Source organism: Podarcis raffonei, chromosome 1, assembly GCF_027172205.1.
Source record: "Podarcis raffonei isolate rPodRaf1 chromosome 1, rPodRaf1.pri, whole genome shotgun sequence".
In the NCBI taxonomy this organism is placed as follows: domain Eukaryota; kingdom Metazoa; phylum Chordata; class Lepidosauria; order Squamata; family Lacertidae; genus Podarcis; species Podarcis raffonei.
Window position 1 is genome coordinate 49,569,709 of NC_070602.1, and position 23,483 is coordinate 49,593,191.

The window sequence follows — 23,483 nt, forward strand, 5'->3', positions numbered from 1 at the left end:
TGAGGATTGGTTCCAAGTTCCCTAAGCTCAGCTTTACACTTGCATGAAAAAGGTCCCAATTAAGTTCATAGCTGGCAAATAATGTTTCAGAGCCACTTCAAATGTCGCACTTTAAAATGTACATCTAAGATAAAGTGTGTTCCTAAATATTAAGAGGATGAGTGCCACAAATACACATAGCAGAGACATTCACTCATTGGGGAGCTGTTACTGTCAGCAGCCCTCTGAGGAATGTATGTTATGTGGCAATTTGAGGTTTGCTGCTGTTTAATGTGCGAAAGGATCCTCGGTGTTAAATCCTTCTGCATTTAATACTCAGGTTTCCAAGATGTGCCTTAAAGAAGGCAGCGTTCTTGGCCATTGCGCTTAACAAGCACCACGCATCTCATCTCACGGTTAGGCTACTCATAAACCCTTAGTGCTCTTAAAGTCTATTTAATGCTAGAATGGAAATGGATGAAAGTCTTAATTTGCTAGACCACAGCAGCAAAGGATGGCTTCTCTGGTATATTTATAAAAGCAACGTAGAGGGAAGGACAGCGGCTGCCTCTGGCTTGCTTTCTGACCTTGGGAGTTACCAAGACTGGCATTCCTGTGAAGTCATGTGACCAGGATTGGCGGGCACAGCTGTCACCAATGGAGGGGAGGGGCACAGGAGTGGCCATTCCGATTGAATTTCACTTCAGCCACTTGAGATTTTTCTCTTCTTTTCTTGCAGTGGGTTTTTTTGTCTTCCGCCTCTTTTGTTCATTGATTTGGGTTTTAGAAAGTTCTAGCAGGAGAGCAGCATCCAAGATGCTAGCCTAGAATATTAGGATGGTTGCCCTAAGACCTTGGTGGCCACATTTGCCATCTCCTGCTGACATTCCTTCATCTGAGTCCGAGGTTCCTGTGGTCCAGAGCTTCCGAATGGTAAAATCTGCCTTCCAGTTTTAGCACCAGCTTTATTGTGTTTCACTGTATGTCTGCTGTCCTGGCAGGTTAGTATATGACGCTCTTGAGCACAAAGGAGATGGGTCAGGACCAGACAAAGCAGCAGATAGAAAAAGGACTCCAACTTTACCAGTCCAACCAGACAGAAAAGGCCCTGCAAGTTTGGTTGAAGGTTTTGGAAAAGAGCACGGATGCTGCTGGCAGGTTTCGAGTCCTGGGTTGCCTCATCACCGCTCACTCAGAGATGGGCAGGTACAAAGACATGCTAAAGGTAAAGCAGATTTCACGCTGAATGCCTGCTCTTTTCTCTCACTAAAACGGGGATGGGAGCTGTCATGGGCAAGCAGGCTTTGGGGAGCAGTTCAGCAAACAAACTTGCAAATACAGTGAGCCTGGATTTGGTAGAATTGCTCTTGGAAGGTCCTGAAAATTGCTTAGATTTGTAAATTGCCATCCTGCATCTCTGCTCCCAGTTCTCCATCCCCAGAAATTCTTAGATTGTCCATCTTTGATGTTTAATTCCCAGGAACGTAATTGCGCTAGCCAAAGCATGTTGTGTTATTGTAGCAGATTGTTCAGTTTTGCAAAGCATTATTTGCGTGTGAAAGTGTGCATAACTGTTCAGGAGGCAATGCCCTGAGGCTATCCTTTGATTTCAGTGACTCATCTGTCATATTATGCAATCTTCAGAAGAAGGGGGTTATACAAATTAAATACCGTATTTTTTGCTCTATGAGACTCACTTTTTTCCTCCTAAAAAGTAAGGGGAAATGTGTGCGCGTCTTACGGAGCGAATGCAGGCTGCGCAGCTATCTCAGAAGCCAGAACAGCAAGAGGGATTGCTGCTTTCGCTGCACAGCGATCCCTCTTGCTGTTCTGGCTTCTGGGATTCAGAATATTTTTTTTCTTGTTTTCCTCCTCCAAAAACTAGGTGCGTCTTGTGGTCTGGTGCGTCTTATAGAGCGAAAAATACGGTAAATCAGCAACAATAGCCAGACACTCCTTTCTTGTTACCATTTTACCAGCATTTATGCTCAGATGCCAGTAAGGCAGTGACTCCCAAATGGTGCTTCATCAGGGTTGCCAGAACTTCCCCTAAATGTTCAAAGCACCCTGCATACCTTCTTGTGATGACCTAACCAGGGGGTGAGAGGTAAACAAAAGATGAGCCCTTATAGATCAGACCAAAGAGCTATCTAGTCCAGCATCCGCTTTTCCACAATGGCCAACTAGATGCTCCTGTTGTTGTTCCCAAGCAATTGGTATTCGGAGACGTGCTGCCTCTGATCCTAGAGGGAAGCTATACAACCATCATGGCTAGTAACCACTGGGTTGTAAGTGCTTTGCAAAAGGCCATCCAACGAGACAAGACTGGAATTCAGATCTTCCAGAATCTCTGTTCTTATTGGCTACTACATGACACTAGTTCTTTTGAAGGCAGGGGTGGTGAATCTGTGAGCCCTCCAAATCTCATCAGCCCCAGCCAGTGTAGCTGATATGTGGAGGCTGTAGTTCAGTGGCAGGGAACATCCAGCCCCCAGGCCTCCCCCTTTGGCCTCTGGGGCAGTTTCAGCCAAGCCACAGCCACTTGCCCGGCACTTACGTCTTTTATGACTACAGTGTAGTTCAGCAACATTTGGAGGGCCAAAGGTTAAGTCACCCTTATTTTAAGGCAATTGTAGGAAAAGTGCAGTGTAGACAGTTGTGGGAGGATTATCTGTATATCGTGGGTTGGGTGCTGGCCAGTGTACCTTCAACAGAGACTCAGCTCCACTAGTGGTCCCTTCAGTAAAATATTTGGGAACCTAATTTCTTGCTAGTGCAGCATGTACTAGTAGCATTTGCAAGCGTTTCATTTGAGGGTTCACTGAGCCCCAAGACCAAGTGATAGCCACACAAGAGATTCTATAGAACCTAACACTAAAGTCTGAAACATGGGCAGGTGGATACAGCCCTGCCCCAGAGAGCTCACAGTCCAAATAGGTATGTACACAAACCTAAAAGAGGGGCTGCAGAAGAACAACAATTAGCCACCCCAACAGTTGTTTAATGTCATTTCCTCAGTATGGTGTTTCGTGTTTAATCTTGTCACATCTTCCACAAAGCAAGTGCATTAATCTCTGTGCAGGCCTCTGAGTGATGCAATCCATCTTGAAGAGCTCACAGCCAGGTGCTTCTTAGGTAAGAACAGATGCATTGGATGAGGAGGTGCTTAATGATGCTCAAAACCATACACAGTGGCCAGGAGCATTCCGGTTTGCAAAGGAGGGCTTTTCTTACGTCCTTAAGTGTTCTTCTGGGAGGGCATTCCAGGACAGCAAGGGGGAAAGGGGGAAGGCATTGCAAGGAGCAGGCACCCTTTGGATGGCTGAGGGTTGTAGGAATGGATGAGTGAAGGTCACAAGAAGGTACATGTTGGGAGATCAGTGCAGAGGGATAGGCAGGAGCAAGGCGATGGAGGCTTTGCAGATAAATGGAGAGCAGGAGAGGTTCCAAATTGACCAAAATATTGACAGGAGCTTTTAAAGGTTTAAAGTCACGGTTTCCCAAATTTGGGTCTCCAGCAGTTGTTGGACTACTACAACTTCCATCATCCCTAGCTAGCAAGACTAGTGGTCAGGAATGATGGAGCCGCAAGTTTGGGAAATACAGGTTTAAACCATAGAAGAAGAAATGAGACAGCAGGCTTGAAATGACACAGTAGAATCCAATGTTGTGTGAGCAGGCTTGCACTTGAGCAAGGAGACTTCCCTTCCCTCCAATCTCCCCACCCCCCTTATACCCCTAAAATCTGCTCTAGGGGGTCTACCAACTCTTTAGAGCAGATTCTGAAGGTGAGAAGAGCAAGGAAGGTGAAGTCTAGTTGTATGAGTGCATGAGTTCAGTACACACACAGAGAGAGAGCGAGTGCATGCACAAATATGCATGGACAGCATTGGCTTAGATCTAATATTAAGTCTTAAAATAATAAACAGGGACGATAACCTGTGAAACATTTAATTTAGCTAAGATGACTTCATCTCTAACGTGTGCTTCATCAAGATGCTGGAAATGATACAGATACCTTGCCTTGAATACTTCAGAGTCTAAATTAAGAGACCTGGACCTAAGTTTGGAGAACCTTCTGGAATAAACAATTTATAAATGGAAAGCCTTGCCAAGCACTTCTGTTCATCAAGATGGCGCTTAATTCTTTGCCTCAAATCTAGCATGGGAGCTGGTTTTAATTAGCTGGGAAAGGACATAGTTGCACCTGTTTAACACTAAAGGAGAGACCACAGACAAAAGTTCTGGATGACAAAAGCTATGTGAGTTGAAGAGGGGCTGGTCTAGGGTGCAATTCCAGGGATCAGCATCCTGGCTACAATTAATCCCTTTCTTAATGATACACAGAAGGGAAGCAAGTTAATGGAAAGGGTTGTTAGGACTGCTTTACCCAGGACACACTTTTCTGCGTGGAAGGGAAGCAGCCTGTGGTAAGGAGACGCAGCAGAGAGAGAGAAAGAGTCAAGTAGTTTGTTTTACTTAATTATATTGCATTTGGGTTTTGACCAGCTTAATTTAAAAAATCAAGGCAGCCATTTCCTACCATTTCTGACTCACTTGTTTCTTATACAAGAAAGCCCTTTCTTTGCCCAGCGTGCTTCCAGATTACCTGCTTATTGAGCATTCATCCTGATTTCTTTGCAAAGGAGATGAGGCCATGTTGGCTATTTAATGAGCATTCTTTCTTCTTTGCTTGTGGGGAGGTTAGATGTTACTGCATCCCATGTTTCTAGTCACTTTTCTTGCTGCAAAAAGTCCAACCTTTTGGGGAAGCACCTTTGTTTCACCAGATCTCTAAATCAGCTTTAGTTATACCACTGAATTTGCTGGTAGCGCCCTCTGCCCTCTTAGCTTCCCCACATGGAACAGTTTTCTTAGGCAATTGGCCCTTTATTCCCGCTAACCTCCATTCAAATAACAGGGTTAAACCAGAAAACAGACAGAGTAGCCATGAAAACAATTAGTTTTACAAGCCAAAAAGCAGCAGACTGCAATGGGAAGACTGAGCCAGGGAGGCATGAGAGTGATCGGATATCACAGTGTTTAGTGTTTGAGAGCGGGACCTGCACAGCTATTTAATTATTTAAGAAAATTAGTTTAGTTAAAGCTGTTTAATATTTAATGTAGTTGAAAATAAGCCAAAACAAATTATTTAGGGAGCAATTCAGTCCATTCTCATACTGCTGCCATCTTTCTGAAAATGCCAGAACTGAAATATAAAAAGACAGGGTACGATATGGGTAAGGAATCTTGAATTTTACTGAAAGATATCTTTCCTGAAATTCCCTCACACAGAAACTCTGGTAAGGATAATTGAGTAGGAAGAAAACTGACCTTAACCAGCAATAGACTGAACGGAATCATTGGAGTTTACAGTAGTATAGCTGTGAAGAATGGGGATTAATTACGATGCCCATTGAGATTCATAAAATGATAGAATCATAGAGTTGGAACATTCCCCCTGCAATGCAGGAATCTCAACTAAAGCATCCATGACAGATGGCCATCCAAGCTCTGCTTAAAAACCTCCAATGAAGGAGGTTTAAATTCCTCCCTCTCTCACCTTCTGTCTCCTCCTGTGACCATTGGCAGCTCCTCCTTATACCCACATTTGAGGCTTCTTTGACATGAAGGTCTCTTGTATCTGCTTAAACCTTCACCTCTGGCCTTAATTCACCCAGTGTATCATACCTCTGTATTCTTAACTCCAAGCTCCTCAGTGCATCATGCACCTGAATGCATCACGGTATCCTCTCTAGCAACAGAGATGATGTTCCTTAAATGTTCTGTTCTCTGCTGGAAGTTTGCAGTTGTGCAGATTGACACAGCCCGGGAGCTGGAGGATCCGGACTACCTTACAGAAAGCTACCTGAATCTGGCTCGGAGCAATGAGAAGCTCTGTGAATTCCAAAAAACCATCTCCTACTGCAAGACCTGCCTGAACATGCAAGGCACCACAGTGAGCTTGCAGCTCAATGGCCAAGTCAGCCTCAGCATGGGCAATGCCTACCTCGGCCTCAGCATTTTCCAGAAGGCTCTGGAGTGTTTTGAGAAAGCCCTGCGCTATGCCCACAACAATGACGACAAGATGCTGGAGTGCCGGGTCTGCTGCAGCTTAGGGAATTTCTACACACACCTCAAGGTGGGTACTGCTCAGGCAGAAGGAGGAGAGGGACTACAGTTAAGAGGTTGGACAATATGACAGGAGCAGAAGGAATTTGAGGCATGCGGACATATGCCTGTGGGCCTGTCCAGACTGTGGTTTGGTCATGTAATGTGCAGGATGAGGTCAGGAAAGTATCCTGGTGACAGGCAGATACCTTTGCCCCCTCTTAGGCTGCCCCACAATGAGTGTGGGGAGCCATCATGCAGGCTGAAAAGATCCTGACAACCCTTGCCAACAATAACAGGAGGAGCAGGGCACTGATTGCCTAGTTAGCAGAGGTGGCAGTGCCAAGTTGGCAGTCCTTAAAGAAGGGCTTGACTTTGAGGCTGCTCCATATATTACAGTATTGGTGCAGGAAGCCTGCAAATTACACAGGGGTTACATTCCAGCAATCACGTCTAAACCAAAATCAAAACACATTGGGTGCAGTGGCGGGTGGGATTGCCAAAGTTTTTTCCCCCTGGACAGCTGCCCCCTTTCCTTCCCCCTTTTATTTATTTATTTGCCAAGCAAATAAAGCTGATTGTGCACAAGGTAAATGTGCTTAAGGGGGACCGTAACATTTATAATAACTTACTTACGCCACCATTTTCAACTGCAGTTATAGCACCTATTGGTCATGCGGTGTGGTTGTGTCTGATTAGTTGTCACATATAGAATTTTCTGAGAAAGTGAATGCAGTGCCCATCAACATGGACAATGTTTTATCAAATAACTCAATAAACTACTCCCTCACTTGTGTGAATGAATCCCAAAGTACTAGTACTTTTCTTCTAGAAAAGTACTCGCCATAAAGTTGTTAGAGTAAGTGTCACACTTTTAATAAGTGCTTTTCTTCTAGGAAAAAAGGTGCTGGTACTGCGTACCTTTGAACACCCCCAGGGGGAAAAAGCACTGCTAGTACCAGTGTTTTCCATTGGAGAGGGTTTGCCAGGTTTCCCCCTTAATGCTTTACATTTCTGAGAAGAAAATCCTCCCAATTCTGGGGGAAACAAGCATATTCCTATTCTGGGGCAATAGCCCCCCTGACCCTGGGTGTAACCTTGGCAACGCTTGTTTTTAATGCATTCTCCCTTTAAATTTGGGGATTTGTAAAAGACTCACACCCTTTTCCCAAATTGGTGTTCGCTAAAATCTATACAATGAGATGCAAGTCCCTTTGAAGACCAACAGCAATGTGCAGAGTAGGTGGGTTTCCCTAAGTTACTGCAAATAGGTGAGTTTATAAATCTGCTAAGTTTTATCTTCTAATTTATGAGAGATCTTGGAATTAAGAGATTGATCAGAAATAGGCATGTCTGCTGTACATACCATACAATGCATGCACCTTACAGCCTGACTGATTAGGGACTAGGTTTCCGCCTGCTTGCAGAACTGGAGATAGGTGCTCCCATTATTACCTTGACAGGCTCTTTGCTGCTCCACAAGCGCTCTTAAGGGTCTCATGCTTCTCTCCCACCCACCTCTGTCCCTGCTCTTGTCTCTTATCTTTTTAAGGACTATGAGAAAGCCCTGTTCTTTCCATGCAAGGCTGCGGAGCTGGTGAATGATTATGGAAAGGGCTGGAGTCTAAAGTACCGAGCGATGAGTCAGTACTACATGGCTGTGGCCTATCGGAAGTTGGGGCGCTTGGCCGACGCAATGGAATGCTGTGAGGTACAAGGCGGCGATGTGCTAAAAAAAGAGAACGAGAGGTCTCTGCAGGTCAGCAAGGGATGGACTGTAATTCTGTGGCAACAGACCTGCTTTGTGAGCAAAGGATCCCAAGTTCACTCCCTGGCATCTCAAGTTAAAAGGTCAAATAGACCCTAGAGAGATTCTGCCAATCAGAGTGGACAGTATTGAGCTAGATAGACAAATAGAAGGTCTGACATAGTACAGAGTATATTCCCACATAGATAAAGGCATCTATTGCAATATATGCCCTGTAGCTCATACAAGTATACACCTGCTTTCTCTTATTGCCAGCAGATAACATGGGTGAGCGCTCTCCAGTGCAAGTGGGGCACAAGACCAATATACAATATATGAACACCCTCACCCCCAAGTAGATGCAAAATTCTTAGAGCAAAGTGGATCTATGGTGTGGTTGAAAAGGTTTAAATTCTGATTCTGTGACATTTTCTTGCTAGGAGTCAATGAAGATTGCCCTTCAGCATGGAGATCGTCCTTTGCAGGCACAATGCCTGCTTTGCTTTGCTGATATCCACCGCAGCCGTGCAGATATACAGGTATGCAGGCCCATGTGGAGTGGGGTGGGGGCAGCCAGGTACACTTGCCCAGAACTAAGCCAGCTGGGGTGCCTTGCCAGAGACCCACTGCTTTTTTTGTTTGAGTTTATGACTTTATTCTAACAAGACTCCTGTCCTGGGCCTCAGACAAGCTCTGCATACTCCTGCAGGTATGAAACACCCATTCCGTCCAATGAAACAGGCAACAGCAGTCTGGAGATTAAGTTATAAGGCTTGGAGAGTGATTGACCTCTCTTATACCGCAGACAGCATTCCCCCGTTACGATTCCTCAATGAGCATCATGACCGAGATTGGAAACCGTCTGGGACAGATCCAGGTGCTGGTGGGCGTGGCCAAGTGCTGGGTGATTCAGAAGGAACTGGACAAGGTCAGTGATAAGCTAAACTGAAAACCTGAATAGATGACACTTGATTCCCCTTCGATCTCTTCCCCTTCCCTCTTCCCCTAAATCCCAACAACTTGGCCCTCACAGTTACCACCTTAAATATTCTTAGTACTGGTAAGGCTAGCCTGTTCCTGTGGCCTGAATTTTATTACATGAGCTAAGAAGTAGCCTAAGACACCAATGTAGCAAACAGGGAGCAGGAGGGGATTGATGCTTATCACCATGGCACTTTATTTCTTCAGTTCTATGCTCATTTTACAGAAAACTGTAACATCCAGTTCCAACCAAAGATCCTTGGTTGTGGCTCGGGAAATTCAAAAGTACATAATAAGGGGACTCTGGAGATAACCGTGAAACATTAAGATTACCTGTTCCCATAATAGATACAGTACGGTGGTTTTCTTTCAGGGTTAGTGAGCATGAAGACAGAGACAGTGCCTTCCTGCTCAGATATGTTCACGGACCATTCACAGAGAGTATGACTAAGGATTCCTTCATGGCAGGGGTAGATGGGAAATCTGCAGCTCTCCAACGTGGGAGGCAGCCGTTACAAGTTACCAGTTTCTGCAGCCACCGAGGGCGCTGTGATTCTCCAGCGGTTTGAGTTTGCCCCTAGAGACGCACTCCATTGTCCCTCGAGACAGATAGATGCCAACAGCGATAATCAGATGTGGCAAGCAGGACCATGTAGCTGCACCATAGATTTCCACAAAAGGCCTTACCAAATTGACCATCTTAGTTTCTGTTCCTTCCCTAATAATCTCTAGGGTGGAACTAGGCTTTCTCACTGCCACTGCACGGTTGAGTTGAAGTTTTCAGTGAGCTATCCAACATGAGTAGATATAGGAGAAATGCACACAATAGATTGTAATCTTTTTTTAAAAAAAAATCAATCTAAAGCCATAGCCTTTTCACCTGAGGTGTGTTTTGGCATGCAACATGAAAGCTGCATAAAATGGATTTATTTCTGTCTCGTCTACAGTAATATGCAGCATAGTGATCTTGTTTTATTTCCCACAGGCACTAGAAAGTATCGAGAAGGCTTATGAGGTGGCAGAGGGACTAGGAAACAAGGTAAGTCCTCTCATTGCCAATTCCTTGTGACAATTATGAGGTAATCTGCTCTATTTATTTAAAATATTTGAGTTGTGTCCATCTAAGTCATATTCTGAGGAGACTCGCTGAAATCAATGACCATTGACTTCGATGGGTCTACTCTAAATAAGAAAGGATATAAAAAGTTGAATCCAGCTTTCTGCTTAACAGGCCTCCAAGGCAGCTCCCAAGTGAAAATGAATGCACAATATCACCATAAGAAGACACTTTTAAAAGGCAGTGGTGACTGATGAAAGCCCTGGCACTGATGGAAAACTATAGACTTGTAATTGGTTAACAGTCAATTCCTTTCACCAGGGTACTTTTGAGGGAGCAGGAATAGGAATTCCTAACAGAAACTGCAACACCTCACCAAAATACAATTCTCAGGATTCTTCAGGAGAAGACTTTAGTGTAAATGGATAATGTAAGCTGCGCTCTTGGTGGAGGCAGGCCATCTTAATAAAAAGGGAAGAAAAGAGCTATTCCCAGCTTTTTATAACTTTCAGGAAAATGGAGTTAGCATGGTAGCTACTACACTGAGGAGAAAACAACCTCTCTCATTTTACAGATGGTTTAGGAGAGGCAATCATTGTAAATGTCCATAAACTTCATTGGGTCTCCTCTGAGTATGGTTAATGTGGGAAATTGTCCACTGAACCTGAAAAGAGGGACATTTTCATCAAGCTTGATTAATATGTATGTTGTAAGATTTTCACCTTACAAAAACAAGAGTTCTAGGTGAGAGAAAACTAACCTGGCAGATGGTAGAGGACAAGGAGGAGCACAAGGGGAGACGCAGGAGGTGATAAAGGTGTAGGAAAGTTGTAAAAGAGAAAGTTTTATTGCTGATTAAGGATTGAAATGGTTGGATCCGCAGAAAGCCAGTCTAGTCCTCTGTGATGCCCTTTCCGTCTTTCCCCATCTCCGCACAGCTTGGCCTGCTGAAGGTTCACTGCCTGTGTGAAGGCATCTACCGCACAAAGGGGCAGCAGCGGGAGCTTCGCAACCATGTGGTGAAGTTTCACGAATGTGTGGAAGAAATGGAGCTTTACTGTGGCATGTGTGGCGAATCCATTGGAGACAAGAACCACCAGCTCCAAGCTTTGCCCTGCTCCCATGTCTTCCATATAAAGTAAGTAACAGAAAGGGATGCATCAGATCATAAGTGATAGAGCTGAATTGACTGGGGGATGTTGGTGAATGAATGAATTCTTTATTAACTAATGAAGGTCTGCTGTTAATGACACAACTCTTGTTTTGTAGTGAAGTTGGTAGGGAGGCATATTGAAGTTTATGAGCCAGTAGGAACTAGGTCATATTGCACCGCAAACTAGTTGCAAAATTTGGAAAATTGGAAATGGAAGAAAGGATGGATTGTGCTTGATGTCTACTCCAAAATGAGCAAATAGAATAATAAAATCAGGAAGTAGTTGAAGGTCATCTATTCCAAAATGTTGTCCAAATTTAGCATATGCTGTGCATTAAAAAAGGAGTTGAAGGGGTAATCTGTCACTATGAGTTACTAAATGCTGCCTTACATGGTGGGAAATGCAACAGGCAAGAGGGTAGAGCGAGTGAATGGAGCAACTCCATGCTTTGCAGAAGCATGGAATGAAACTAGGGGAGTTCAGGAGTGGTTTGGAAGTCTGATTGTAAACAAAGAGGTCCTGTAGGCCAGCATCAAAAAGAAAACAGCAAATGACCTCATGGACGAGAAATCTTGGCATCCATAATCTGGCAAGGCTAACTTTAGCATGTAGTAAATAGCAGATCAAATATTAACAAACAAAAAGAGAATGTGAACAGGTTGGTAGCATAGCCATGACTAATGGTTAATGTGAGTGGATAAAACCCACAAATTGCAGCAAATGAGTTGCTTAGTTTTCTTCAATGAGAAAGAAAGCATCCCTGTAACAGATTTGGAAAACAGTGAGTGACTAAGTTATACTCTGAGTAGATGCATTGAGATCAGTGGGCTTATGTCCTTTAATTTCAATGAGTCTACTCTGAATATTGATTTGTGTGGCAGTGTTTTTTAAATGGTATCGTTATGTGCCTTATTCCTGTATCTTAAATACTGTACTGAGATAGCTCAGTTGGTAGACCGTGAGACTCTTATTCTCAGGGTGGTGGGTTTGAGCCCCATTCTGGGCTAAAGATTCCTGCATTGCAGAGAGGGTTGAACTAGATGAATCATAGAATCATAGAGTTGGAAGAGACCACAAGGGCCATCGAGTCCAACCCCCGTGCTTGTGGTTCTTTCCAATGATTCAATTATGAGTATAGGTAATTAGTAATTATCAGGTCCTATTCCTCCCTAAAGACTAGTTATTTAAGTTAGGACCTCCTCTACACTCCAGCTTATGGTGTTCTTTTTCACTGCAGGTGTCTTCAGACCAATGGGACACGTGGTTGCCCCAATTGCCGGCGCTCATCTGTTAAACCAGGATTTGTGTGATCCACTGAATCCATGATTTAAGAGAGCTCATTCGATAAGTGTCAAATAGCTGGAACGTTTTAGGCTCATGGTATGGAGATGGGGAACCAATGGGTAGGAAGAGGGTCTCCTGCAGACTGGATGCAACATGTGGACCTAGTTCTCTGCTTCCTGATGTTCCACACATCTGAGTTGTGGATGTCTACCTGGAGTTCTCTGACATCTCTTTCCTCAAAACCAGTTATCACAACCAATATGTCACCTCTGTTCTTTGAAGGGAGTTGGTTAGCATGTCTTCCTACGATCCCAGTCCTCTCTTTCTCATGTTCTGCTGCTTCTGGTAGTTTCTACCAGGTCCAATTCTGACACTCATACCACACACCTTGTTTTTATTCATTCCTTGTGGGAAACAAAATTATCATGACAACACACTACTTGGATGATGTAGCTATGGAGAGGTACCAGCCATTTCCCAAGTACCACTATAAGTTACTTCCTCATGGCATGTATTGGATGCCTAGCAGCAGTTCCCTGTATATACTTTGGGAAATTCATATGATATCCGTAATATAAAATAGGATCCTTTGATGAGCTCACCTGACTTATCAAATTCAAGCTTCTTTTGCCTTAGAATGTTCAGCTCTGTGATGTCTCCACCTGTCCTTCAGCAATGTGTTTGTGTCTGCCACAGTGTGCTTGGGATTCTGCCCAGAGTATTGGATTTATTTGGCTTGAGAGCCACTCTGTTCTGCTCCTGCAGAAAATCCAATTGCTGCATGGGACTACAAAGGGAAAGCCTCTTGGGCCAGGGTGGGGAAGGTGCTTGTTGGGGGGATGTTTCTTTTGTTTTATTTGTTTGCTATAGTATTGTGATGTTACACAAGCAGAAGCAGTTACCTGTCTGCAATTATGTTGTCTTCAGTATATTTATACATTTGGTAAAACTATTTATACTGGAATCAATAAAGTTGTATCAGCCAACGACTCAGTATTTTCAAATTACCTTGACACAGTTGTCTCTCCCACCACCGCCGCCCACAAACATTAAAAGCAGTTTTTAACCGAGTAATGCATGCTGTAGTTAGCATCATTTTTAATTAATATACTGTTGCATTTTGTGTTCATATCAAAAGAAGAAGAAGAAGAAGAAGAAGAAGAAGAAGAAGAAGAAGAAGAAGAAGAAGACCAGAATGTAGAGAGAAGGGAATGGCATCATTTTTAATGCAAGACCTATTTGAGGAGAAATGGAAAAGGCTTGTGAGCAACCCTAAGTGCAGATGAAGGAATAAATCAGTATGTTTGTTAGGGTTTTTGTGGATTTCTTATGCTATGTGTGTGCAGAATCTTAGCAGATTTCACAAGAATCCTGCTTTTTCACTGCCAGCTGTCTTTGGTTTGACGGCAAGTTGACTTGGGAGATGGCTGGAGGAGAAGAGATTCTATTTTCTACAGATTACAGTTGACTTTGGGATCCCTTCTGTACAGTCCTACAGTTTATAAACAGCAAAAGTTCTTACCAAAAGCACATTTTAAAGGCTACACCCCTCATCCCTAAGGCAGCATAGGAGTTGCATCATGATGAGGACTTGGACCCTGATCTATATGTAGCATGCTAGATTAAATCCATACCTGTGTTTTATAGCTTTCCAGAAGACACATCTCACAAAGACTGCAATCCTAAGCACCTTTGTTGTGAGGTCCCACTGAACTCAGTGGGATTTACTTTTGAGAAAATTTGCTTACAGTTGCATAGTATGTGAGGAATGGCATTGAGAACCTTCTTTCCCCCTAGTAAATGCAATGAAAGACTATTAAGCAACAAGCTTATAAGCAATAAGCAACAGGCTTATCAAGCAACTAGTGAAGACAGACACACTAGAAAGTCATTTCAGGTCTTTAGTTTATTTTTCTAGTTGTTTGTTATAATACAGCAGAAAAACCACAATTCAAGACCATTGTCTTCAATAGATCTGACTGCTTTTGGCTATCACAAATTGATAAGGCTGAAAATGAAACAGGTGAGAATGTGATGCATTAATTGCACAAGCTCTGTGATATGGAGCTTATTTAAGTGAATGTATTTGTTGCATTATTATATACAACACTGAATTAATGTACTCATATTACACATCAAGTTGTTCGTAACATGTCAGCAGAGGGAGTTAAGCAGAGGTAGGTTTAAGACAGAACGTTTGCATTTTGTAAGCAGTTTGCCACACAACTAAATAGGTAAAAGCTAGAGCAAGGTGTGCTTTAAAAAACCCTTCAATTTATACTGAATACTAAATTGAGGTCAAAGGTAGCAGCAAGGTACCAGGCTTTGCCAAGCTGTGCCCACTAGATGTAAAAACAAAAACAAATTTCAGCAATGTTTTCAAACTTGCCTTATGTGAAAAAATGTGTGTGTTTTTAATTAGGTTGTTCTGAAAGGGTTTCCTGTACAAGGAAGAGGGGAACTGTACAATGACATATTAATGTTGCTATATTGCAAATAAGCAAGCTCAGGCTCTATTAGGATTTATACCCTATCTTTCAATAAATTATCAGGGTGCTGGTTTACAGTAAATGTTCCTAGCGTGGATTGTGGAGGGAGGAGAGCTGAGGCTGAGAGAATGGCTTGCAACAATCTCTTAGCATGATGTCACCCATTATTAATAATCCATCTTGCCGATGTGATGGTGGCATGCTGCGAGAGACAGTGGCTTATATGACAACCCTCTAATGAAGTCCACTTTTAGCATCCCCATATTGCAGACTGCGTGAGAATTTTAACCAAGTGTGGGTAACGATCTCCACCTATCTGATGGGGGACTGAGTGAGAACGACCTGGCAGCGGTCTTTGTTGTTGAAACATGACTCAGATCCCGGTCTCAACTGCTCTATTACACAGTAAAGACATTCTACGTAGATAAGGGCGATTGCAAAAGAGAAGAGCGCTAAGGGTGTTCTTTCGCCTGAACCACCTGACGCTGAGCGTATGGGAACATTGAGACGCTGTCAATTAACTGAGCACTTTAAAGGGAAAGTTCAGAGTTAATTGACTGCCTGAATATTATATCCCTAAAAGGCTTTAAAGCTAAGCTGGCCTCCGGACTCGTTCTTCCCCCGTCTCTCTCCTTCCCTGTTGCTGGCCCCCGTTTTCCAGCCCTGCCAGCAAACGGTATATAATAACCTCGTTTAATGAACTTGTTATGTCAACAACACGTTTAGGAGGGAACGAGGCAGCATACTGTTAAGAATAAAAAGCTTGCAACAGGTTGCTATAGCTAAGAAAAACCTAGTTGAGCTGTCCATTCCCTCGTTCACATACGCGCAAAATAATACCAGGCTCATTTGTGCTCGTTTACCCGCAGTGTAAAACCGAAATCGAACTGAGGACTAGGGGAAGGGTGCTCCTCCTTAGGTTTTTATCTCTATGAAGCTAAGTCGTCCGAGGCTTCCGTCGCTGCCCCAAACTAAGATGGCAGCGCAAGCGCTCGAAGTTCTACTAAGGAGCTAAGGAAAGACCATCACTCAGCGAATTTGAGCGCCTGGTCACATGACTCCAGTGTAGGGAAATCGCCTATTCCACCTGCTTCAGCAGATTCGACTGTCCCGGGTTTTCTCGCTAGGTTAAGGAAAAGGCAAGTGTGGTAACTCAGCTTTAAAGAGAGGGGGGGAACCTTGAGAGACGTCGGTCGCGACTGCAAGGAGAGTCATTATCGCTGCTCTCGCCAAGCGCGTCGAATCTGCTGCTTCGAAGGCGGAGCTTGGCTAGTGTGGCTAAAGAAAGATGGCGTCGGTCTGGGATGAAGCGGAGGTGAGGAGATGGGGGGACGGACGGATGAGGGCGCGGGGGGCGAAAGGGGACTCCGTGGTCTCGGTACTGTTCGGCGGCAGAAGTTCCCCCGGTCGGGCCGCCCTATGGCTTCCGCGGAAGGGTCCTGGGTGGGTGAGGAGAGACGCGCTGCTTCTGGCCATGACTCTGTGTTTCTGCCTAGGATGGGATCGGCGAGGAGGTCCTCAAAATGTCCACGGAAGAGATCGTGCAGAGGACCCGCCTGCTGGACAGCGAAATCAAGGTGAGGTTGCGCTGAGCTGGCAGAGCCGGTGGCTCCAGGTTGCCATTGTCCCTTTTCAGTCTTTTCTGTATAGTTCCTGTAACCGAGACACACACACCCGGCTCGCCCTTCCCCTTAAGGCCGTTCTCGTCACCTAGCATACCTGTTCTTTGGCCTGCCTTTCGAGGCAAAATGCCCAGTCACTTAAGTGTGACTTAAGTCCCGGCTGCACTATACATTCAAAGCAGCATCATAGCGCTTTAAACAGACATGGCTTCCCCTGAAGAATCCTGGGAAGTGTAGTTAACAGTGCTGAGCATTGATAGGCCATCCCTATTTCCCTCACAGAGCTACAATTCAGAATGGTATTACAGTGGTACCTCTGGATACGAACGGGATCTGTTCCGGAGCCCTGTTCACATCCTGAAGTAAACATAAGACGCGTCTGCGCGGGTCGCGTTTCGCCGCTTCCGTGTGACGTCATTTTGAGCGCATGCGTGAGCGGTGAAACCCAGAAGTAACACGCTCCGTTACTTCCGGGTCACCGTGGAGCGCAACCTTGAAGCTACTTCAACCCGAGGTATGATTGTACAGTAAATCTGTCTTTCCCGGGGAGCCCTGGGAATTGTAGCTCTGTGAGAAGAATTAGCTGAGAGTTGTTGGGAGACCGTTCCGTTTTCTTCTTCTATGGCCAAATTATTTTTGGTGCTTCTTTTTTTCTCGGCAGATTTGTTTCCTTTTATGTTTTGTTTAGTTGTTCCTCTCTAGACTTGCATGAACATACTTACGTTGATGCTTATTTTTTGAAGTAATGTCTTACTTGGAATTTACAGATCATGAAGAGTGAGGTGCTGAGAGTAACCCATGAGCTGCAAGCCATGAAAGATAAGATCAAAGAGAACAGTGAGAAGATAAAAGTAAACAAAACACTGCCATATCTTGTTTCCAATGTCATAGAGGTGAGTTTCTTATGCCAATAGTAAAATGGATGCTGCTAACAATGAATGTTTCTTATTTGTGCACATGAGACGATCCTTTGGTGCTTTAGAAGATGGCTTAAGATGGTAGTGCTAAACTGGTTCTGCAAAGAGAACAGGGATGGAGTCTGTGGAGAAAACACTATAACAACTTGGCCTGTTAAAATATGTATGTTTGTTTTAAAAGGCATTATTTCTAATGTTGTCATTGCTGCAGAGTCCCTTTCACAGTTTTCACTAGCTCAGTTTGATTTCTTGATTCAACTTCTTGGCTAAAGTGCTAAATAAATTTATTAGGTAAAGCCCACTGAAGACAATGGAACTTAACTTCCAAGTAAATATGAAGACAGTTGTCTCTCTCCCTGTGCTTTAATTTGCTAGTTGAAAAATAGATAGTCATAAATGAATCAACTGCAAAGAGGACTTACATTTCTTGGCAAAAGCAGCAATCTGCAATCTCCCTTTGCATTTCTAATGGTGACTACTTTTCATTTTAAAACTTAGGGGAAAATACTGAGACAACTTTTGGACACTGGTTATTAGCTTATATTTTGCAGTGAACCACCCTGGGAGCTGTTTGGCTAAAGGGTGATATAAGTAAATGCTTAATAAATTAAACTGTGTCTGTCTGTATTACACAGTATTTCCTAGCTGTTGTGCAAAAGGCAAAACTACCTACTGACTTGTACCTACTGATTTCCCCTGCAAAGGAGTGATGGACCAAGATAATTCTGGAGGCCTCAAAGACTCTTAATAGTTGCTGGATAACATAGTGCTTCTTTCCATTGCTGTGTGTAATTGTCAGCCAGGATTATGATGCGATTAATTGTGGTATGCTTGCACTCCTGTTCATCTCTTTCCACCTCCAGCTGCTAGATGTTGATCCCAATGACCAAGAGGAGGATGGAGCAAATATTGACCTTGATTCTCAAAGGAAGGGCAAGTGTGCTGTGATCAAGACCTCTACTCGTCAGGTAAGAACAGCTTGTTGAGAGTGCTGTCATTTATACACACATATAGGAAGCTACCTTAAACCATTTTAACTGGAGGTGCAAGGGATTGAATCTGGGATTTTGTACATGCAAAAAAGTATTATTGTTTTATTATTTATTAAATTTGTTAGTCACTTTATTTTGCTCAGGGCAACCCAAAGCAGCTTACAACCAACCAAACAAACGGATCCATTGAACCCATTGAAAATAGCTATTGAATTATGTCCCCCCTCCACAAAACACTAAAGATCATGGCATAACCTCCCAAGAGAAGCTTACCTGGCATATCTTTTAAACCTGTTTTATTTCAGCGGGCATTTCAGCTAGGGCTTTTTTTAGGTTTTAAGAGTGTATTTTAGATTTATTTGTTGTGTTGAGCATTTGGAGAACTGATGGCACCTTGGTCAAATCCAGATGTTAATACTTTGTTGCATTTTCTTCAACAGACTTATTTCCTGCCTGTGATTGGGTTGGTTGATGCTGAAAAACTGAAGCCTGGAGATCTGGTGGTGAGTAGTATCTGCTCTGTGCAACCATAAGCAGCCATAAATACTTCCCTGGTTTGTTTCTCATGATAAACTGTTGAGGATAGTTTACCGTAAATGAGGTATCCCTAATTGTCTTGAGAATTATTATGACATTTTAGTAAACTGCTTGCCACCCCAGGCAATCCATTCAGCCGATATTTCTTAGTTGTTTGATTTAAGTCCATAGTAGACTTCCCTTTTAATGCAGCTGAGGTATGTGTGAATGCTGTACAGCAGGAGTGGCTAACCCAAAAGTGGCCCTCCAAGAGTTTTTTGTAGCCTGTCAAGACACCCCCCTCCCCCAAAAAAGAGAATTCTATTTAAAGAAATATTGGATACTTATGAACACTGAGATTCACTTCACAAAAGAACTGCTTGGTGTCTTATTACGGGGTTCTTGTTTACTCCTCTGATGCAGAATCTTGGTGCATACAAGGATTATTTTTCTTATGCCTCAGACTAGTGGTTATAACATGACTTATGATGACAAATATTCCTTTTCATGAATGTCCGTGGCTGTTCACTTTTCGTAGTTTAGTAACTATTTTCTCCTTTAAAATAAAGACTAGACTCTTGTTTGGTTTCAAAATGGATTCCAAAATTAAACCAGTACAACAGTGCTTGTTGGTTCATCTAATGCCCAGAAATCGTAGCTCTAATGTTTAATTGACAGATTCTTGATGGATTTGCAACAATAACACAAGAGAATTTAAAAGGCGGGGAGGGGCAGAGAGCATGACCTGAGTATGAAGATGTTGGTTTTGGAGTAAAGAAGACTAATTCCTGAACTTATAACTGCAGGGAGTGAACAAGGACTCTTACCTGATTCTGGAGACCCTGCCCACAGAATATGACTCACGGGTCAAAGCCATGGAGGTGGACGAGAGGCCTACAGAGCAGTACAGTGATATTGGGGGACTGGATAAACAGATCCAAGAGGTGAGAACAAGAGGCTGTGGGCCGGGGGGGGGGCAGTCTTTTAAGCTGTAAACCTGCAAGCAGGGATTGTCTTGTTTTTAATATGCCTACAGCATTGGATACATTTTAGGTGCTTTATAAATGATAAATAATACCTGTCCTGGAGTGTGGATTAATGGGCAGCATGGTCCATAGTAGGGATTCATCATCTCTTTCTGTCTTGGCAGCTGGTAGAAGCGATTGTCTTGCCAATGAATCATAAAGAAAAATTTGAAAACCTGGGTATCCAGCCTCCTAAAGGGGTCCTCATGTATGGACCTCCAGGAACAGGAAAGACACTTTTAGCAAGAGCATGTGCTGCACAGACAAAGGTAAGATTTGATGTTGAATTCCGAAAGTCCAGGAACTGTCTTAGTATTGGGTAGGGGTCTGTATGGTGACTCCACAGCTGTGTAGTCCATGCCCCAAATCCAAATCATTTCATACTGCATTTGATTTGATTATTTTATTTCAATTTTAGTTTTTTAAGTTGTTTTACTTTATGGAAGTGTATACTGTTAGGATGCAAAATATTGTATTTAGTACAAATTTTGTTTGCCTGGGATACCACACTTGTGCAGAACCCACAAGCCTGCATATACTTTCCTTTTCTGCTACCCACTCTCTAGGCTACATTCTTGAAGCTGGCTGGCCCACAGCTGGTGCAGATGTTCATTGGAGATGGAGCCAAATTAGTGCGAGATGCCTTTGCATTAGCCAAGGAGAAAGCACCTTCTATCATCTTTATTGATGAACTTGATGCCATTGGCACAAAAAGGTAAGATCTTGGGACTTTATATGATCTGGAAATCATGCCAGGTTCCTTTATGAAACCAAATAAGACTGTAATGTGCAAGCATTGATAGGATCGTTCCTGATTTCTGTAAGAATATATGTTAGATGAAAAGATGACTAAACTTTTGTAGTCCTAATTGAGATCCATGGTAGCTGTTGAAAAACCACCCTCCTTATAGGCTAGCTCCATATACAGGCAACAGCAGATTTGCATGGGGTTTCGGTTCCTGAACCTTGTGTGCATCGGTGGAGCGTGCATAAGTCCATTTTGCCCCTTCAGGCCCCCTTTTCCAGCCACTTCTAGGTTGCTGCGTTACTAGTCACACATCAATTGGTGGTTGCCTGTACATCAACTACAGCTGTTTTTGGACAGGAATAGTCTGGCCATAGTGATTCATACATTGCTATAATCAAGTCTTGAGGTTACCCATATGCTCTGTATGGGGCTACCCTTGGGTTGGTCTGGAAGCTCCAGTGGGGGCTAGACTGTTCATAAGGACAGACTTTCACCAGCACAGAAGTCTGGTGTTCAAAAGCTTGCATTGGCTGCCTGTACACTACTAGGTCAAGTTCAAAGTTCTTGTATCAACCTACAAGGGCCTTAGCAACTTGGATCCAGGAGACCTCAAGAACTGCCTGGTATCTCTGTCCCATCAATGTAGTCTTTGGGGTAGTCACTGTTAGTGCTTTTCCATGGCTCAGATGCACAACTTGTATCCACCAGGAGCCATGCGTTCCACATTTTGGGCCCAATTTTGTGGAACTTCTTTCCATTTGAGGTCAGACAGGTCCCCACCCTGTTGAACTTCCAGCACCTACTGGACGATTGTTGTTACAGCAGGCATTTTAATTGAAGTCAGATGGAATTGTCCTAAAACATACCACTGTTTCCTATGCCAGCAGCATAGACCCAATCACCTATCTTGATTAGCCCATTGATGTTGGCCCATTAACACTGGCACAATAACTAATAGTATGTTTACATGACACATGCAAAATCCATGCTTCTGAAGGTTCAAATGATGGTTGTGCTACCAGACCATAGGGGAGTCATTTTCTTCACTATGATGACATTGCAGTAACAATTAGATCAGGCTTATACTTGTATGGTGAACATGAAAATAAGGTTTCTGCAAGGGATGTGCTGTGTAACAAAAGTTGACTTTCTACCATGATTTCTTCCAGATTTGACAGTGAAAAGGCTGGTGATCGGGAAGTACAGAGGACCATGTTGGAATTGCTGAACCAGCTTGATGGATTCCAACCCAACACACAAGTCAAGGTAATTTTCCTTTGCTTGAGGGTACAAGGTGGGGGTGCTGCAAGCAGAGATTACAGAGTGGCTTTCGAAGCCATTTTGATGAGAAAGATGTTAATAGGTTCACCTGCATCTGAGCACTAAAATCACTGTTCCTGGGTTCTCTCTTATCCAGGTGATTGCTGCGACTAACCGTGTGGATATCCTAGACCCTGCTCTACTCCGCTCAGGGCGTCTGGATCGTAAAATTGAGTTTCCAATGCCCAATGAGGAGGCTAGAGCCAGGATTATGCAGATCCATTCACGCAAGATGAATGTCAGGTATTAAAAAGGAATGAAGCCAGCTTGTGGAAATGGCTGGGTTGTGGGCAATAGTACTCTTCCTTTATTTTCCAGGCCCGGTCATAAGTAAACTACAGAGTGTTCTTGTTTTGGATTCAGTAGGAGCACAGGTTATGCTATTGGGCTTAAGAATCTTGGCTTTCTCAGAGCTCAGTTCTGATCTTTATGGCTGTAAACACATGTTAGCGCTGGGTGGTACTTGCTGTAATCTCAGAAATCTAAGAGATAGCCAAGCAATATTTCCAGTGATCAAGTGGGGCTTTAGTACCCCTCATTGCTTCTTTCCTTTCCCTATGACTTGTCAAATCAGAAAAAATTATTCAAATTTAAATACAGTAAGCGTGCTTAATTTTATACAGAGGGCAGGTTTTTTGCTTTTTGTGGTGCAGAAATTAATTTTTATTACTGAATATGCACAGCCCTAGCTTTGACGTTGAAGCATTCTCAGGAAGTTTTGATGTGTCCTTTCCAGTTGAGCTCTTTTTTCCTTTTTAATTTTTAAAACATAATTTATTTCTCTGCAGCCCTGATGTGAATTATGAAGAGCTGGCTCGTTGCACAGATGACTTCAATGGGGCACAGTGCAAGGCTGTGTGCGTGGAAGCGGTAAGTAGATCTACCCCACCCCATCCCACCCCCAATGTTGCTTCCTTTGAGAAACTGTCTTCAGCAGCTGATGCTGAACTGGGGAGAGTGCCTTCAACACAAAAGAGTGGCAATTTTCTGTGATGCATTATTAGGCTTTTTTCTGAGCCATCCTTTTTCTCTTTGGATCAGGGGATGATTGCCTTACGGCATGGAGCTACAGAGCTTACCCATGAAGATTACATGGAAGGAATCTTGGAAGTCCAGGCCAAGAAGAAAGCCAATCTACAATATTATGCCTGATGCTTGCACCTGAAGCTAATTATTCAGGCTTTGGCTGAGAAACCAGGATCAAGGGTTGGATCTGGAACTTTCTTACTTTCTATTACCTGATGGGCTAAAATAAAGCATTTGCTTTGACTAAGGCAGCTGTTATGTTGCTACACCTTGAAGAAAAAGAATTACCTTCGTGGAATGGTACCCTTGTGCATGTATGAGGCATATGTCTTCCTTTTAACCCCTTAAAAACACCAAAATTTGCACAAAGAACCCAAATTTGTCATTTGCTGTTTGTGTGATTGAATTCTTAATCTTTTAAAAAATTACTCCTTCACCACAGCATTCCAGTTCCTGCTGATGTATGCTTACACCCCCTACAGAGCATTTAAACTAAAGGCACAGGTATACTAAAG

General features: G+C 43.4%; 2 protein-coding genes across 2 annotated transcripts; both read left to right on the forward strand.

Moving 5' to 3' along the window:
- The first annotated feature begins 343 nt into the window (after positions 1 to 343).
- RAPSN (receptor associated protein of the synapse) lies at positions 344 to 13,299 on the forward strand. Its single transcript, XM_053386079.1, has 8 exons — positions 344 to 1,204; positions 5,783 to 6,121; positions 7,643 to 7,801; positions 8,278 to 8,376; positions 8,643 to 8,765; positions 9,804 to 9,857; positions 10,814 to 11,013; positions 12,267 to 13,299. Exons 1-8 carry the CDS (start codon positions 989 to 991, stop codon positions 12,337 to 12,339), a joined length of 1,263 nt encoding a protein of 420 aa, XP_053242054.1. The 5' UTR covers positions 344 to 988; the 3' UTR covers positions 12,340 to 13,299.
- A 2,652-nt stretch (positions 13,300 to 15,951) lies between these two features.
- Positions 15,952 to 23,340, forward strand: PSMC3 (proteasome 26S subunit, ATPase 3). The gene is made up of 12 exons (XM_053386090.1): positions 15,952 to 16,117; positions 16,299 to 16,379; positions 17,192 to 17,317; positions 18,205 to 18,309; positions 18,774 to 18,836; positions 19,656 to 19,793; positions 20,000 to 20,143; positions 20,441 to 20,589; positions 21,792 to 21,888; positions 22,040 to 22,185; positions 22,731 to 22,812; positions 22,984 to 23,340. Exons 1-12 carry the CDS (start codon positions 16,091 to 16,093, stop codon positions 23,092 to 23,094), a joined length of 1,269 nt encoding a protein of 422 aa, XP_053242065.1. The 5' UTR covers positions 15,952 to 16,090; the 3' UTR covers positions 23,095 to 23,340.
- The last annotated feature ends 143 nt before the right edge of the window (positions 23,341 to 23,483 follow it).